Here is an 18,844-nt window from a genome sequence, read left to right on the forward strand (position 1 = left end):
ACAGCATTTTAAAGAAATAGAAATGCAGTTTTTAAGGGAGGTAAAGGCGCATCTCTGAGTTCAGTACCATTTGCAGAAACAGTGTCTTGTATGCATCTGTTGTAGATCTCCCTGTCATGAGCTGAATGGCTGTAGGAGTTTTACCTACTGCTTAGACTTTTTTTTAGACTACATATATATCATTTTTCAGGGCTTTTTTACCTGCCCATTTCCTTAAGTATTTCAACATGAATATTAACATGGCCACTCTAAAATTTTTCAGGTATTGTTGATTAGTTTGTGTTTTGGATCACTGCCATGTAAGCTCCATTTTTGTTCTTCTTCAGCTTTTTGACATAGGATCACATTCTGTTAATGTTATTGTCTGTTAATTGTGGTATTCATTGCTCTGAAAGGGCACCTTCAAAACCATAATGCTCCCACTCCCATCTTTACCGTTCACTTGTGATTTAAAAAGCAGCTATTGTCCGTGTCACACTTGATATTTGGCATTGTGACAAAACAATTCTAATTTGGAACTTGTCTGCCAGAGAACTTTGTGGTATAAGTCATTCTACAACCATATGAACTCTGGTACATTTAAATTGTGTGCTTATGTGCTTTCATTTTGCTTTACGTCTTTCCATGCTTATCAAATTTATACCCTTTCTTTCCCATAGCTGATTTTAACAAGAGATATCTTTGGGCCCCTTATTCCCAATATCAGATTTGAGACATTAGACATTAGAACACTCTGGATGAGAACAGGCCATTCAGCCCAACAAAGCTCGCCAGTCTTATCCACTTATTTCTTCCAAAAAAACATCAAGTCGAGTTTTTCAGTTAATCAGTACATGGACTGAATTTGGTGAAAATTGGTGAAATGTTTAATTTTTAAGACTCATTTCAAATACCCTTTTAATAAGAAAGAACAAACTATACTAAGTTACTCATATGCCTGTAGATTTAGTGAATGATTATGTCAGGTGGCATCTGCAACAGGAAAAGTTATACCCAGGCAGAAAAATGTAGATGAGAAGATTAAAGGCAACATTTTGTCTGTGTAGCAATTCAAACTTGATATCCCAAACCTTCTTTCTCATATTTTTTGTTCTCCGCAGTGAGATAACTGATCCACAGTTTCAGTTTATTCATTTTATGTGTAACGTTTTGCCCATTGGGCAGTTTTTAATTATTTATTAATTGTCATAATCACATTCATTCATGTGGGCGGCACAGTGGCGCAGTGAGTAGTGCTGCTGCCTCGCAGTTGGGAGACCTGGGGACCTGGGTTCGCTTCCCGGGTCCTCCCTGCGTGGAGTTTGCATGTTCTCCCCGTGTCTGCGTGGGTTTCCTCCGGGCGCTCCGGTTTCCTCCCACAGTCCAAAGACATGCAGGTTAGGTGGATTGGCGATTCTAAATTGGCCCTAGTGTGTGCTTGGTGTGTTTGTGTGTGTCCTGCGGTGGGTTGGCACCCTGCCCAGGATTGGTTCCTGCCTTGTGTCCTGTGTTGGCTGGGATTGGCTCCAGCAGACCCCCGTAACCCTGTGTTCGGATTCAACGGGTTGGAAAATGGATGGATGGACATTCATTCATTTTCCGCGGCTTATCAGAGACCAGGTTGTGGGGACAACAGACTTAGCAGTGAGGTGCATACAGCCCCTTCAGCAGGCACACTTACCCACTCAAAATGTGGGATTCCAAGGCATTCCCAGGCTATCTTGGAGATATAATCATCCCAGCAGATCTTAGGTCTTCCCTGGGGTCTTCTCAAAGGTGGTTGCACCTGGAAAATCTTCGCAGGGTGGTGTCCAGAAGGCCTCTATAGCAAATGCCCAATCAACTTCAATTGTCTCCTCTTGATGTGGAGGGTGAGTGGTTCTAATTTGAGCCTCTCCAGGATGTCTGTGCTTCTCACGCCCTCTCTAAGGGAGAGCCCAGCAACCCTGCAAAGAAAGCTCATTTCGGCCACTTGTACCTGTGATCTTGTCCTTTTGCTCATTATTCCGAGCTCATTACCCAAGGTGAGGGTAGGGACATAGATTGACTGGTAAATTACTAGCTTTGCCTTCTATCTTAGTTCCTTCTTCACCATTGCAGATCAGTATGTTGACTTTTAAAATCTTGAAAAGTTAAGGGTGCGCATTATTTATGAATTTCTTTTTATCTCCTGGACATTTTGGGCTAAATCAGCATGCGCATTATACACAAGTGTGCCTTATATGAGAGACTTTACAGTATGTATTTAGCTTTCATTTATCTGATTTTGATTATTATTATTATGCACTTTTAATGGTTTTTAGTAATCTGTTTGTTTTTTAGACTCATGGTGACCCTGGCCAGTTTTGGGGACAAGAACTTGAGAGTATGGTCTTTGTGACTGAAATGAAAAATGAACGAATACAAGAGCTCAACAGCAAAGTAATTCATATGGACAATTTAGTAAGTTCCATGATTGACTAAACCTTTAAAGACCAAAAAAGTCTGCTTTGTGTATATGAGTGTGCCATTCAATAGATTCATCTGTATGTTTTATTTTTTAATCCCTTTAATCCATGTTACTATATCAGGATTTGGACAGCATAATGTAAGCATCATTTGAAAAAGGAATTTAACTTAAAAGGAAAAACATCACAGAGTCATACTAAAGTGATTGTCATTTTAAAGTATTTGCCAGATTTAAAAGAGATTGTCTAATTAACATTTTTAAAATTAGTTTTCAGTAAAATTATAAAGAAGTCCAAAAGAGTTCCAAAGAGGCTAGATTCACAAATTGAATAGGTATAAGTTGCAAAAACTGCCTAGTTATTTCATGTGCTAAGGGAAATAGATTCACACAATAATAAAAACATATGCCAAACATGGACAAACAGCAAAAAGAAACAGTGGTCCCAACTCAGAGCTCTCCTGCTATTACGAAAATGGACATTTCCATGGATAGTTACTAAATGACCCAAAAGTACATTCTTGAAAATGGCTGCAGAATTTGGAGATTCACAAAGCTGGAGTTTTTGGCATTGTTACCCTGAAGACGCATAGCCTGCTATAAGAAACACAAAACTAGGATGACTGACCAGTTCATATGGTATAGAGTATACTGTACATTTTTACTTTTAAGTACAATTTACATTTAAGTTAATTGTCATTGCCTGTTACCAAATGTGGAATGTGTTGGGAAATTAATAATGGTACAGGCAGTTATTTCATGGTGTCATTAGGTCCAATCTAGAACTGTAGGCTTCTCTTACTGAATACATTGTTGGATGTTCCTGTTACTTTGTCCTCCCATGTATGTGCAATAAAAGTTTTGATCTTTTGCATTCCTAATTTGAACAAATTGATAATGAAAGTGTGAATTTTAACAAACTTAAAGGAATATTTCACTCAAAAAACAGTATCTTTTTATATGTTACTTAAGACTCATTTGGATCCAAGTGTATTCTGTTTTAATTCACCAGAGTGTTTTCTGGATTTTTACATTTTTATAAATTAGTTACATTCTAATATTTTAATATGCATTTTTTATATTCACAGGCAGAAAGAAATCTTGAGTTAGAAGATAAATTAAACCACCTTTGTCAACAAAATGAAGATCTGACAAATCGGTTGGACAGACAACACAATTTACTTAAGTATGAATACGTGGTTATCTGTGTTATGATTATCAACTTTTACTATTTTTTTGTGTAAATTCCTCTGCATTTCCTATAAATCTGTATATAGACTATAAGGTTTTGAGATTCAGGGAATGGGGATTTGGGGCTTCTTTTTTTCTGGAATCTTTTATCTAGTTCCTTATTTAATTACGTTCTATCGCAAAGCTGTTTTATTCCCATTTGGACTCCATTGTATAATTTCTGTTTCTGTTGTCTTCATGGAAGTCTTTCCCAGAATTCCCAGAAGCACGCTTGTTTGTGTTTTCAATTTTGCAACAATACAAAGATCACCCCAGTTTCGGATTATCTGAGCAAAATGGATAAACCTTGTTTTACCGCACCAAAAGATCTAAATTTAGTCCCTTCTAGTTTTGCAAATCCACCCTATTATTTTTGAATTAATTTTTCATTCGCATTCTGGCTTTGATGAAAGATTTCCTTATCTTACTCTTTTGACCTTTGACCCGTTTTTTCACTTTTGATTCTGCTGGTCATTTTCATTTCCTTTTTAATGTATGTAAATGAAATAAGCTTATTGAATTTAACAAATAATCACTGTTCATTTAAAAAACAAACAGACAGAGGAGATGAATGATGGTTGGGGTACCAGGTTGGAAAACACCTTTTTTTATAAGCAGTGACTTGTCTTGGTCAGGAAATGTGATTCCAGATGTGTACCAGTAGAGCCTTCTGCAGTGATCTCATTGTGGAGCAAGTTAGTCCAGACATGGAATGGGAGTTGTGAACCGAGTGTATTTACATAGAGAAGAGAGGTAGGGGCAGAGTTTAGGGCAGGGACAGGTCCAGGTTAGTCATCTTCTTTGTGTACCCCAGAAAACTTCATCTTATAATCTTTACTTCAGTTCCCATGAGACTATTGGAATGGCTTTTGCAAAATCAGATAAATAAAAGCTAAATATATACTGTAAAGTCTCTCATATAATGCACACTTGTGTATAATGTGCATGCTGATTTAGCCCAAAATTTTCAGGTGATAAAAAGAAATTCATAAATAATGCGCACTCTTAACTTTTCAAGATTTTAAACGGTTTTGAATTTGTGTTGCATTTATATGTACTTCCACATGCCAGATATGAGTATTAATTAGTGTTTAAAAAATGGCACAATTTCATGAGTAAACTGTGCATGAGTGTGCCTTACAGTGATGGGACAGCCCATCCTGACCTATTTCTAAACTTGTGCCCAGTAATTCTACGATGCACCCTGACTTCTTACCACCCTGTATTGTTCAGAAAAATAATTGTTCAGCGTAAAAAAATTGAATAGAATGTGGCTTTGACATTATGATGGTACATGGAACATAAAAGTAAGCAATACTTCTGGAACAGTTGACAGATAACATGTTGCAGGACACTTTTAAGTTGAGAGTAGACTTTACTTTGGATGAATCTTGAATGTCATGGTGTATCAGAGGCATGGAAGCTATCCATTTCAGGCAGCTCAGGTTTGCAAAGTACTTTGAGTTATGCCCTTTGTATGTGATATAGAAATAAATGTTGTTGCTGCTGTTTTTTTCTAACTGCAGTGGACAGTGTACACTGAAGAAAAGGGTGAGGTAAAACTTTCACATCCGATGTCATGGTCCTCTTTCAGCAAAGGTGGCTTTTCCAACTGATACCTCTAATGGTGGTTTATGTGCTTTGGGTCATGTTTTTTTAGTGAGAAAAGCTACAGAGACAGATTCCGGCCCCATAAACCTGAATTGGATTAAGGGGGTTTGAGAATGTCATCTTATGTTAAGTATGAAGGAGTCGTGACAACAGCAATGGTAGTACTAGGTAGAGTTATATAGAGTTCCAGCATTAGGTGGTGGAGCAGCACTAGCTAGGTCCTTGGATGATGCTCTTGATTTGCTGGGAAGCCTACATTTCCTTTCCACCGGGAGTCACAATCATTTGTTGACAGGTTTTTTTTGTGATGCAGGGTTCATCTCTATTTTAGGATGAGGAAATTGGCAATCCAGAAGAATCTTGAAGTAGCGTCATTGCTGCTGTATGTCTAGAGTAGACAATTGATGTTTCTGCCAGGAAGTGCACCCGGCATAGCCCACTTGAACGGGCAGAGCCAGGATATGCTGGCATATTTCTCTGCTGGCCCCAGAGCGTCTCCTTCCCAGATGTTATAAACCCCGTGTTTCTTACTTAGTCTCTTACCACCACAAGCCTCAGTAGGAAAAGTGAGTGGAACTGAGCTGAGAGAGTATACAAAGCCACAGAACACATCATAAAATAAGCACGCTTATACTCTTTATTTGTGGAAAGGGAAGAATTGAGTACTCCTAATGAAAAAAAGCAATAATTAAGCACTATTCAAATATAACCTTTGGAGGAATGGAGGTTCATGATATTGTGTATTGGGCTTCCTCTTCTGGACTCTCAAATAAAGTGAATAAACTTTTTAAAAAGAATTGCGAGAGTCATGCATGATTTGTCTCAGTTGTATGTAGGAGTGCATAAAGTATGTTGATTAAACCTAGCGTTACATGTGGTTCAAGTTAACACTTGTTAAACATTCTTTGCTCTGTTTTCAACTAATGTAATTTTATTTGATTCCAGAAAACTGACACAGGAACACCACTTGCTGCAGCAGACTTTAGAAAAGGAGTCCATGTCAAAGCAGAAGCTTCACTGTGAAAAGGAAGAACTCCTGTATAGGTTGATCAATGGAGATGCTACAGCCAACTGCCACCTCTCTAGCAAAAAGTGTTCTCCTCTACTCGCGTAGTTACCTACTCCCAGTTACTCAAGTTGGAATCTTCAAAGGTTATGGTTAACACCTCAAAATCACTGTAAAAGTGTTAGTTTCATAGTGTATGTCTGGGGTTTATTATTCTGAAACAGAGTTAATACATATATCACATATATAAACTGTATATATATTTATATAGCACTGGAATTTGTGAAATATATAAATAAAGCAGAAAAGCCTCTCAATACCTCAAGTAAGCCCCAAATTGTTTGGCATTAACGATAACATTAAAGATGTTCATGATGTTCTTTTAATCTCTTACCACAAATACTAAATAATGTGATTTCCCAGCATGACTTGTTATTAAAGCAACATTTGTTGTACTTATTAATTACAGTAGATAATGCAAGAACTACACAAAAATATTAAATTATGGAACATAATTAAGGAAATATTTTTTGTGGGTATGTGTATGTAATATTACGTATATAATATATGCCATAGGTGAATTACAAATCTGTCTCATTGTAGTTGGCATTTTGCAGTGAGCCAAGCTAGCTGGAATGGAAAGAAGAATAATTTCTCAAAAAAGCCAAGTCATTTTTAGACTTCTTGCAAAGAGCCCATGTAGCATCAGTTTTAAAACTACATGTAAAACATATAAAGCTTAACACATAAAGCTTATTGGAATTAATGTGTTAATACAGTACATTGTTAATATATTAAATAAATAAATAAATTCCTTTATATTTTTATTAGTTACCCCCCTTACACTACAGCTTTCTTAGGAGGCGTACTGCACTGTCAGCTTTAAGATAAATTTATGTTTTTACACGTTTTTCTGTCACCGCAGTTTTTGATGCTTTCAGCCATTTACTTCTTTATAAGATGTGCAGCTGTTTGTTTATCTCGTCTTTATATATGACAGACATACGTTTGGGGAGTCTTTGGCTCTCAACATTTTGAGTGTTGTCCAACTGCATCACATAGTGTCACATATTTGCCTAGGATATCAACAGATTGATCTACCCTTCCTATCTAGTAAACTATTATTTAATAAATCCTCTGTCTGTTCCTAGTTGGCATACCTTATTCTGGTAATCAAGTAACATATACCATAATTATAAGTACCATAATTTTTTTTTTTTTTTTGCATCTTCTTTCCTCCTCCAATCTCGCACCAGTTTCTCACACACATCGAATTTTGTTGCAGCAGCGCAGTTACCAATTTCTTTTGCCACCTCAATGACTTTTAATTTAAAACCAGCTTCATATTTTCTTCTGATCGAATGCTCCATCGTAGATAAGGGATGCTCTTACAATAAAGGTATATGAGGGTTTGAGATACACAAAACAGTGCATACACCGCTTCGGAATAGTTCGGGTATTACCGCGTGGTCACGTAGGCACAATACAGAGAAAAAAAAGGCAGTGTGCTCTGTGGTTACTCTCTCAGGTGGGCATTAGCATATCATAATTTCTTGGTTCAATAGTGTGAGTTTGCCGAATTCGACTTATACAACCGACATTATAAAATACCGGAAATTATGCAGTAAAATCAAATCCCCACTTATCCGCAGAAGAACTTATCTGCGAGTATATACAGTATGTCTGTCATATACTGCATTTGGATTGTCTAATGAATTTGTGATTTTGCTGCATTGCATAATTCTTTCCGCCAATCTCTTCAGTATTTGCTGTGCTTTTCTCCTAAGGTTTACATCATTCTTTTACAACAGTCACAAACTAACATTTCTCATGGTTCAATAATGTCTCTGTAATAAACTGACTACAAATGGCATGATTTTCTTATATTGCTTCAGAAATATGAAACTCTCAGTTTTTCACTCAGTTTTCTAATTTTTGAATATTGTTGCTCCTTGAAGTTTTTCTCTTTACTTCAGTAGAAATATATGTTGAATTACAGTGTTTCCAACTCTGGGGCCATTTCAAAAGTGCTTCATTAGGACTCCCATGTATGATTTGTTGCTTTGAACAAATTTTTTGCCACTAAATGAAGTAGCATTTCATGTCCTATCTATGCTTTTTGTTATCTTCTATTTAAGCCGTTAACATGTTTTCAGCATACCGTTCTCCACACTGCCCTGGTCTAGCAATGTCTAGATCTTTCATGGGCAATTTTAGACTCCGCCACATACTGTACCTTTTTAGTTGCACAGTGATAAAGATGACAAACTCCTGCCAGATGTCGCTTTGTACATCATGTGGTTCTCCAAAATGTAAACATACCTTAAGTAGTTCTAGTGGCACATCTGTACTTTCCTTGTGGTTTAAAGGGGCTGCAGGTTTCGGTTGCTTAGTGAGAATTCAATTATTGGTGATAAACCACATATTGCTCAAGTGACATTTTTTGATTGATTTTAGTGATTTTGCTTGTCATGGTTGTGAACCCTTAATTGTTCATTTCTGCCTTAAACAGACGCATTTGCTATTTTCAGCCCTGGTTTAATAAAATATTTAAAAGGAAAAAAGAAGAGAAAAAACTGAAGGATTGAGAATTACTCATCCATTTTGTGGTTCCAGTTGTTTGATGATGATATCCTTAGAAATGAAAAATCTATTGCTGAGTTAAAACAATAACAAGCAATGAAGTTAAATAAAATCTGTTAATTAAGCAACTGGGTTGAAACAAACACCTGCAGCCACTGCGGCCCTTCAGAACTGACGTTGCTCACTCCTGATCTTAGTAGTTCATCAGTTAAAATGTGCTGACTAAAAATCAGTTAGGTCAGCCTGTCTCCTAGCATTACAATCGTTTGCCATTATTATCCATACAACAATACTTCTGTGCTGCTAAGATTTAAAGGTTTGATTTGCTTATTTTCCACAGGTGGCTTTGGGAGATAGTATTTTTCCTTAATGCATTTTGTCTTGGATCTCTATGACCTGTGGATCAGTGATGACATAGCAAAGTATCAAAAGATTATTTGATCATTATTTATTACAGATTTATCTTTAGTTTTTATGTTTTTACTTTAAATTCTCATTTTGTCTTAGATCCATTGTCCCATTTTGTCCTTAATAAACCATATTGTCTTTTGCCTAAAATCAGAAATGTCATATATATCCGCTTCTGTTCTCACGTCTCCCAATGTGCGCCTAGTTACACCTTCATTACATTTGTTAATGTGTACTATGCACAAGCATGTGTAAACTCCATCATGACAGATGATGATAACCTGACATACATGATAGTGGTAGGCCATTAAAACTTTCACTGAGTTTAAAAGTTCAATCAGAATCAACATGTTGTGATGATGAATGTCAGTTAAGAGTGCTGAATTAAACGATGTAGAGCAGCAAAGTGTGCACACACGTGAACAGCAGACTGCAACTGACGCCCATGAGACAAGCAAAACAGAATGTAGTTGGCCTTCCTTCTCATTCATGTTTCAACAAGTTTGCTACAGAAAGCCCATTCAGATGACCACCATCCTTCTTTAATAAGTCTAGTTGTTCTCTTTATTTGGAGATTAAACTTCTTAACCTAATTGTACATGGCTTGTGTATTTTTGTGTAACACTGAAGCTACGTAGTTTTGTTGCAAAGAGCCTAAAAATGTCTGGTCTAATTTTCATTCCTTTTAGCATGAAATTTTCCAGTTTGCTTATAAAAATAAAATCCTTACACCTGTTTAATCCTAGTAAGGGTCAGGGAAGCCAGAGCCAATCCCAGCAGAATCAAGCAGGTAGGCAGGAAACAACCCTAGATAGAGCGCATCTGCACCACAGAGCCCACTCACGCTCACCCGCACAAGTGACAATTTTGAGTTACTGAATAGCCTAACATATACATTTTTTGGGATGTGGCGGAGTAGCAGGAGAAGTTTCAGCACATACACAGGGAGAATGTGCAAAGCCCATGCATGCAGACAGTGACTAGGCCTAAGATTGCATCCAAAAAATGCTGAATCCACGAGGCAGCAGCACTAACTACTCTGCTGCCTATTTCTGGCCTGCATGAACATTAATTTTACTGGATGGCATACCAGAAGATTGGAGATAAAACGACATCAGCAACTAACAGAAGTTAAGAACACAACGCACTTGTGTAGTAAAAGCAGGACCGCGGTGTGTACTCAAATGCACAAATGCACTTTCAGACTATAGTTTTATTTTTTATAATGAAGTGTCCTACGTTGTAAGTGAGGGTCTTTGTCTGGTAACAGGTATTTTTGGGAAATGTAACTTCACAGGTATATGTTTGTTTATTAAAGGGGTTAACAAACTAAAAGAGCCTCTGAATTCAGACATATTACATTGTATATCTTTGTTTTGTACAATTTTATCATCTAAAGGAAAAATTAACAGAAAAGCAACTATTTGATTTCAGTTTTTCAATAGTTACACACAAAAATACAAAGTATTTTTGAGTCTCTTTTTGGCAATAATAATAGCATGTTAATTTTTATAGTTTCACTGCTTTGCTTTTTGATTTTATGATTTTGAAAGCCAGTGGTACACGGTGTATTATTATTTTGAATTTTTTAAGGGAAGTAAACTTCATTTGGATGTTTTATCTAATCAAATGTGGAACAAGTTACGAAGAGCAGCTATTATTAATACTATGCAAATAGAACACAATGTCATTGATGCCTTTGCTCCAATATTATTGTGTTAGACTCTGTATATTTGTTAATAAAATATTTAAAACTTAACACTACGCAATATATTTTTTCAGTGTTACATTTATGCCACAATAACAAAATTAAATATTTTTTTAACTCAATAGCTATTTCTTGGCTTTTCATTTTCTCGTGACATTTACAATTATGTTAATTAGTGGTCATATTGTATTTATCTATGGAAAATTTAGGTGCTCACAAGCAGAAGGGATAAAATTACCAAGATGTGTGATGCATAGTTTGAAGTTCACAGGGATCAAGTGTGATAAAGAATGTGTCAGCAACAGGTTAAGATGGAAAATAACTGTCTGGTCAGGTGCCATGGCACCTTATAACCTAAAATTCTTAAAAGTGTGTGAACACTTAGTACAATTATATCAACTGATTAAAGATAATAGGAAAAAATAGCAGCTTTTGACTTCTCAGAAAGTAAAAGGGAACTGGTGGAATTGCGGGTAAACTGTATTGTAATTCTTATCTTTAACAAACTCACGTTGATTTCTGAAAAATTGTAACAGGCCTTTTATGTTTAATTATCTGGCTCTAGGAGTTTTGCTTATATAGCTGATAACATTAGATGGCGCTAAATCCACTTTAATCTCTTACTTCTTTTTACCCAGAGCCATCAGTTTTATGTGATCCTTTCTGGTAAAGTACAAAATCTTTAAGGTCTTGTTTTGATCTTTTTTTTTTTTCAACAAATTAATATCTTGGTATCAATCACTTGATCTTTCAGAAATTGCAGAGCCAATTCTAGTAATTAACATATTATGTTTTGTAATATTTTCTGATCACACTGTTGTCACTTCAAAGACCCAAGACCCGGCCATTGACAGAATTCTAAGAGTGGGCCCAAAATATTTAAGTTTCCCATCCAGAGGTGATTTTCAATGTAATAAAGGAACAGGATTCCGAGAATACATAGGTGAGTATGTTTGAATATGTGCATTGGCCTGTTCACATATGTATAAATATGTTAATTTATATTTTTAAAATCACTATGTTTACTTAACCAGTGATTGTGGTTTTGCTACTTTAGTGTATTTTGTTATTTTAGTGTGTTATCTTTCTAACCCTGATGTCAAGGTGAGATTATTTTAAATTGGCAAAATGTGTGAGTGTTTGCAAATTGGTGTTTCATTCAGAAATTAGGCCATCCTGCCTTAAGCACAGATGTCTCTGGGAAAGGCATTTAATCCCTCAGTCCATCCATCCATCCATTTCCCAACCCGCTGAATCCAAACACAGGGTCACGGGGGTCTGCTGGAGCCAATCCCAGCCAACACAGGGCACAAGGCAGGGACCAATCCCAGGCAGGGTGCCAACCCACCGCAGGACACACACAAACACACCCACACACCAAGCACACACTAGGGCCAATTTAGAATCGCCAATCCACCTAACCTGCATGTCTTTGGAATGTGGGAGGAAACCGGAGCGCCCGGAGGAAACCCATGCAGACACGGGGAGAACATGCAAACTCCACGCAGGGAGGACCCGGGAATCAAACCCAGGTCCCCAGATCTCCCAACTGCGAGGCAGCAGCGCTACCCACTGCGCCACCGTGCCGCCCTCCCTCAGTCCATGTAATGCCAAAGTTTTAAAAATTACAAGTAATTATATCTTGCCTGAAGAAGGGGCCAGAGTTGCCTCGAAAGCTTGCATATTGTAATCTTTTTATTTATCCAGTAAAAGGTGTCATTTTGCTTGATTACTCACTACTTGCTGTCTTTGAAGGCGATTTTGTCAGCATGCCTCATACACCTTTACTCCTCCTTGTGCATCTCACACTCGCACTTCTTCTTTCGTCACGTCGCCAGTGCCAAACTCACCAATCATACCAAAGCCAACCTGACGAATCAGATTGCTCTGAGGGACTGGATTGCATATCTGCATCATGTCATCATTGGTGCATTATATGATACATTTGTTATCATAGTGCCAGAGAGTGGTAATGTGTTGCATGTTGGCTGGACGTGAAGTAGGAATTTCATTGTACTCTGTATTCATAACAATTTCAATACTGTGACTAATACTAATACTAGTACATGTTCCACTTGTTGATATTAATTAAGGTGTACGTGGCTATCCATCAACTTTCAGCACCAACATTTTCATGTGCATTAACTTTTAAGTCTATGCACAAAATAATGTCAATGTTTCAAGCAAATAGACTTTATATATTACATTTTCCACAGGCATATTATTCTGAAACACTTCAGAGGCAATTTTTTAAAGATGTTGCACTGGCAAGCAAAGTGATTTCCCGAGGGTGGAAGCCATGCACTGTGCAATCTAACATATCACTTGATTGACCAACCAAAGGCTGTAAAATTACCAAGATGTTATCATGCCTGGCAAACCTAATAAATTTAGGTGCTCACAAGCAGAAGGGATAAAATTACCAAGATGTGTGATGCATAGTTTGAAGTTCACAGGGATCAAGTGTGATAAAGAATGTGTCAGCAACAGGTTAAGATGGAAAATAACTGTCTGGTCAGGTGCCATGGCACCTTATAACCTAAAATTCTTAAAAGTGTGTGAACACTTAGTACAATTATATCAACTGATTAAAGATAATAGGAAAAAATAGCAGCTTTTGACTTCTCAGAAAGTAAAAGGGAACTGGTGGAATTGCGGGTAAACTGTATTGTAATTCTTATCTTTAACAAACTCACGTTGATTTCTGAAAAATTGTAACAGGCCTTTTATGTTTTATTTACAGCATTTTTTAAACAACCATGTGATCTGTATACATGGAAAACTCCTACCCTGTCTCATTCATTAAGATTTTACTTAATTATAAAATTAAACATGCCTTTTTAATGAATTCTTAACACCAGATTCTTCAGCCTTTTGATCCCTAGAATAAAGCTTAAGGATCAAAGTCGTTCAAATGCAATTTTGAAACAGCAGGTAAGAGGAATTTTTGGGCATGTAGTTCATTAGCAACATTTTACTTTTTAACATTCTTTCTAATTTGTTGCAGTCAGATTATTTCACAATAGCGCAGAAATCCCCAATGCTTTATTACTGATTTACGTGCAGTGTTCATTATGAGTGTGGTCAGGTGGAAATAAAGATCAGGTCCAAAAAACAGCAGCCAGGCAGTCGAGTTGAATTCACAGAAATAAAGACTGAAAACCAAAATACTGCACAGTGGCATCAAATAATGAAACACAAGCCATAGCTTTCAATTAACTCATAACTGCTGCTCAGATGAGTGGGTCTGGCTTGGAGGAGATTAGTCTTCTGGTCTGGCTCTTACCAAACAACAGCAACAACATTTATTTATATAGCACATTTTCATACAAGTGGTGTAGGTCAAAGTGCTTTACAAGATGAAAAAAGAAAAGTTTATATGAAACAAAAATATGATTAGGCAATATAAGTAACATAGAATAAAGTATGGTCAGATGGCCAAGAAGACAGAAAGAGCAAAAAAAAGACAAAATCTGCAGGGGTTTCAAGGCCAAGAGACCTCCCAGCCGACACCATATTAGCCTGACACATTTTTATCAGTAAGCTATTCCAGATTTTAGGTGCATAACAGCAGAAGGCTGCCTCACCACTTCTTTTAAGTTTAGCTCTTAAAATTATAAGCAGACACTCATTTGAAGATGTAAGGGTACGATTTGGAGCGTAAGGACGCAGGTGGGAGAATTCAGTTGAGAAATTATTCTACATAGATCGGGTAAATCTATCCTGGTGAAAGAATTTATTTTGCTTAAAATGGAATATCGGAATTTAATAGGATCAGCCTATCAACCAAAGTGAGACGCCTCTTTCTGGGGATGTCTGTCTTTACAGAATTTGTCCCAAAAGGGGTGGAGTCAGTTGCCCTAACTGAGCGTCTTCTCAGAGCTAAGGAGGTAGTAGGAGATGATAATGTTAGTGACAGCACCCCTCCTCATCCTCAGAGTGGAACTGCATATCTCTGATGAGCCCAGAAGGTGATTCTCAGATGCACATGCATAGCGTAATATGGCGTAAGTTAAACAAAACCATCACAGAAACATAAACATCATAAGTCAGTTTAATTGCTAAGGTATTTTATTAACTTATAATTATATCAAAACCAAATGAATAGCATATGGGACAAACATTTTATGAAATTATGTTAAGATGCAGCAGCGCAACGACACACACCCAAAGATACTGTGTTCGTAGAAGACCCTTCATTTCAAAATTCATGGAGAAAATAATGCCATCTTTTTCATTCTTAGTGTAGTTTAAAAATAGAATGTACCTGTACTATAAAATCCTGCTGTTTTTTTTTGTTTAAATATGTACATTATATTCCAGTAATAATTTTAAAAAATAGTAGTCTCATAGAAAATGTAACAATTTGGTTGAAGTGTAAAACATACAGTTTTCATATTCTTTTCTTCTTAGTTATCACTGTCTCATTTTAATACTCATTCAGATTGTATTAAGGATAATAAACAAATGTCATATTCTACACTCCAAATACTGCTTGGCAGTTGTTTTTATATCCACACATTGTGTGCAGGTTTATAACTCCTTCACTACTGAAAATGTGTTTTCAGTGTTGAAATATTTTAAAAAGCAAAGTATTCTGTTTTGTCAAGTAAAAAGAGATACCCAGAAAAGAAGGTGGCACAGCGGGTAGCTTTGTTGCCTCACAGATCCAGTGTCCCGGGTTTGAAACCTGCAAATAGCTGTTGGCATAAGCCCCCTGTGTCTGGTGGACTCTCCTTTTGGTATATCCTCCCATAAGCCTGAAAATGTGCAGGTTAAATTGAGGGTTTTTTCATGAATGATAAAACAGGATAAAAGAGGAGATATGCCTTGATAGCTCTAAGAGGACATAGCCATGCAAAGACCCCAACAGCAACATTACGTAAAAGTCACCAGACTATAGCCACCCAGTCCATCCTCAGCTGACCACTCGTCATTAGTGACACTGCACAACCTGGTGATCAAGAACGCAGAGAGTTCAAAAGAACAAAATTGTAAAAAAAAGATTTTCCAGAGGTTAGGCAGAAGAGAATTGAGAGGTGTCCACCAGAAAGTTAAAGCTATTTTTTTGCCCCTCTAGTGCGTTATAAGAAGAGTCCAGCTATATAAGTAAAAGAAATAACACAGAGCCAGGAACAGGAAAATATAAGAATGAAAAGAATAACTGGAAAACTAAATCTTAGAAAGAGAATTGGAGACAAAGAACCAAATCAAAGTGAGAGGAGAACAGTCCCAAAACATGGATAAGCGAGCATTACTTACATAGAGAGCTATAACGGAAATGTTTTCTTAGTGTGAGATACAGTAAAAACTGATTGGTGCTTCCAATTTGACCTCGTGTGCGTGAATGAGCCTTGCTACGGACTGCACCCTGTCCAGAGCTGATTCCTGCCTTATGTCTGGTGTTGCCAAGATGGTCTCCAGCTCCCAGGGCACTCAGTTGAATTATGCATGTTTGAGACAATTATGTTTACCAAGAAAAAGGCACACATTAAAATCACTTCAGGAAACCATCTGTACCCTGGTATACTTTCCAACAGTATTTCCATACAACCTACCTGTTTCCTATTGAAGTGTTGCAGGGAGCTGGAGCCTATGCAAGCAGCATTAGGTAGCACTCTGTATAACAAGGCACAGTCATGAACACACCTGCATGTATTCCCAGCAGGTCAATGTGCACATTTATGGGACACGGGAGGCCTAGAATTCATTTGGAGTTGCTCACTGTGTCTAGGCTGAGAACTGAGCCCAGCTCCTGGAAGCTGTGAGGCTTCAGCGTTAATCACTGCCGCCATCCAGCCTAAGCTGTGTTATTTGTTTAGAATGAGATAACTTAATTCTGTTCTAATGTTCAGTAATTTAAAAGAGTATAAAATTAATTAACAAATAAGAATGAACAATACCAAGTGTAAAAGAAAAATCTTAAATGTAACACATTCATTCACGTTCTTGCCACTTCTGGGCATATTAAAATGTGCAATATATTTTAACAGTGATACACAATAGTCTTCACTTTACTAACCAGAGTTCAAAGTCACCTCTGCTTTAGTAAACAGCATTACGGATATCAGCAGTGATGAGACCCAACCCTATTTTATTCCCTAGAAATAGCCCAGTCTTAGATAAGGAGAAGGCAGAGAAATGGCAGATAAAATAAAGGTAAGATAGTCATTAATACAAAAAACAAATGTGTGTCAACTCATCAAGTAAGAATAATGCATTGAACATACATATATAAGCTGTTTTAGTCTAATAATGAACAATCACCTATAGGAAACATGTTGCATATTCAAAAGTTAATAAAATAGTAATAGTAAAATGTAATAAAGTAGTTTTTAGCATAAAATGGGTTTTCATAAATGTTAAGGACTGACTGGAGCTTCACAATAAGAACTCCTTGCAACAGATGAAGCTCATGAAACACTCGTTAATCTGTAGCCAGTGTCAAAACACTTTTAGTTTTAGAGATTTAATGACCATTTACTGTGTATAAGGACACATTTTACCAAACAACAAAATTAGGGGCTTCTACTGTATCATGACAACGCCCTTGCAAAGGCTCTGTTTTCATTTAAGAATTTCTCATAAATGGTTCTGTCACCGAATTTCTCCATCTGCCATACTCATTTGTACGTCTATTCATGGAGAATATTTAAATTGAAAGCAGACACATCAATTTAGTGAATTTCATCTACACAACTGTAGCTGACAATACAGCAAAAGGCACATCTGGCGTGATGTGGGTAGGATACAGATCAACTGGAGATTCATGTCTTTCTGTGGATCAGTGGTACTTAAAGTGCGTTGGACCAAGGATCACTTTGCTCAAGTCAAATCTAAACACTTGAGACTAATAGTCACTTGTTAGCATAAGTCTACATGACATTTCCCAAATTTAATTTTACAAAAGGCATTAATGTGAAAAATCCTAAGACTGAAATCCAGTTTTGCTGGATTTGTGTTTGTAAGTACCAGATTTTAGCCAGGTATAAAATCAAGAACTTTGATTAAACAGCAGGCAGCTTGTCAGCCATGATGTGTGCATCACTGAAGGCATTGAGGTAAAAGACTGGCTTAACCAAATGTGAGCTCTCCAGACTGACATCAAAAGTGAGTTTAGAAGAGAGACCTGCACAGTGACTTGATATCAGCTGCACTGGAGAGAGACGGATGTTAAAGAAGTGTTGCATGTCACAGACAGAGAGAGAGAAATGGTGAGAGGCAAACACATCAGGGACAGGAATATGTGAAACTGAAGCAAAAGTTGTTACCATCTGCAAGAAAGTTAGACAGTGTTCTGTAGACGACCAGCTGCCTTGATTGTTACAAATAAATGCTTATGTGCATTTAACTTTACCCTGATGACTGTCAGCTTGTGGACCACTGGACATAAACTTGGCTTTAGGTGATTCAACAAATGCAGAGGGCAGAGTAAGAAGCTCAGAAATTATTGTGAGCATTAGGGAAAAGTAACCAGGAAATGCTCAGTCTGGGACACGTAAATGTCAATATCCAGACGATCAAGATAATACCAAAGCATCTCAGTGAAATGGTGCAAAAATAAATTCGAGGTTATAGACAAAAGAGAGATTGATGCCAGAGACAAATCCTCAAACTTTGCTTTTAAAGCTACTGCTAAGAATTTTTTTTTTTGATCACAATATCCACCAAGGGATACTGGACACGGTGATCGCCACCATATTTATACCCATAGGTATTATAATGATGTCATTCACTGTGAAGATTGTGGTCACATGGTCATTCCCAGTACATGCTTAAAAGAATGGCACCTAAGATGGCGTTGCAATAAATAAAAATAGGACAAAAAAAAAACAAAATCAGCTACTTTAAAATCACTGTATATCCTTAAAAT

The 18,844-nt window shown here is 37.0% G+C and overlaps 2 protein-coding genes across 4 annotated transcripts in view; one reads left to right on the forward strand and one right to left on the reverse strand.

Moving 5' to 3' along the window:
• Positions 1 to 11,093, forward strand: part of ccdc69 (coiled-coil domain containing 69) — a 51,329-nt gene extending 40,236 nt beyond the window's left edge. The window contains exons 7-10 of one of the 3 annotated variants that reach the window (XR_007936293.1): positions 2,302 to 2,421; positions 3,514 to 3,611; positions 6,212 to 8,633; positions 9,064 to 11,093. Coding sequence is in view for 1 of the 3 variants with exons in the window: in XM_028813220.2 (XP_028669053.2) it covers positions 2,302 to 2,421; positions 3,514 to 3,611; positions 6,212 to 6,380 (387 nt within the window). In the remaining 2 variants the exon portion in view is untranslated. Of the gene's footprint in view, positions 1 to 2,301; positions 2,422 to 3,513; positions 3,612 to 6,211 lie in introns of all 3 variants that reach the window. The other 2 variants (XR_007936292.1, XM_028813220.2) reach the window with 2 other exon arrangements.
• zgc:175280 (cationic amino acid transporter 2 family protein) overlaps positions 1 to 18,844 on the reverse strand; it is a 90,963-nt gene that overhangs the window by 35,875 nt on the left and 36,244 nt on the right. The window lies entirely within an intron of this gene.

The sequence above is a fragment of the Erpetoichthys calabaricus genome, chromosome 11, assembly GCF_900747795.2.
Source record: "Erpetoichthys calabaricus chromosome 11, fErpCal1.3, whole genome shotgun sequence".
In the NCBI taxonomy this organism is placed as follows: domain Eukaryota; kingdom Metazoa; phylum Chordata; class Cladistia; order Polypteriformes; family Polypteridae; genus Erpetoichthys; species Erpetoichthys calabaricus.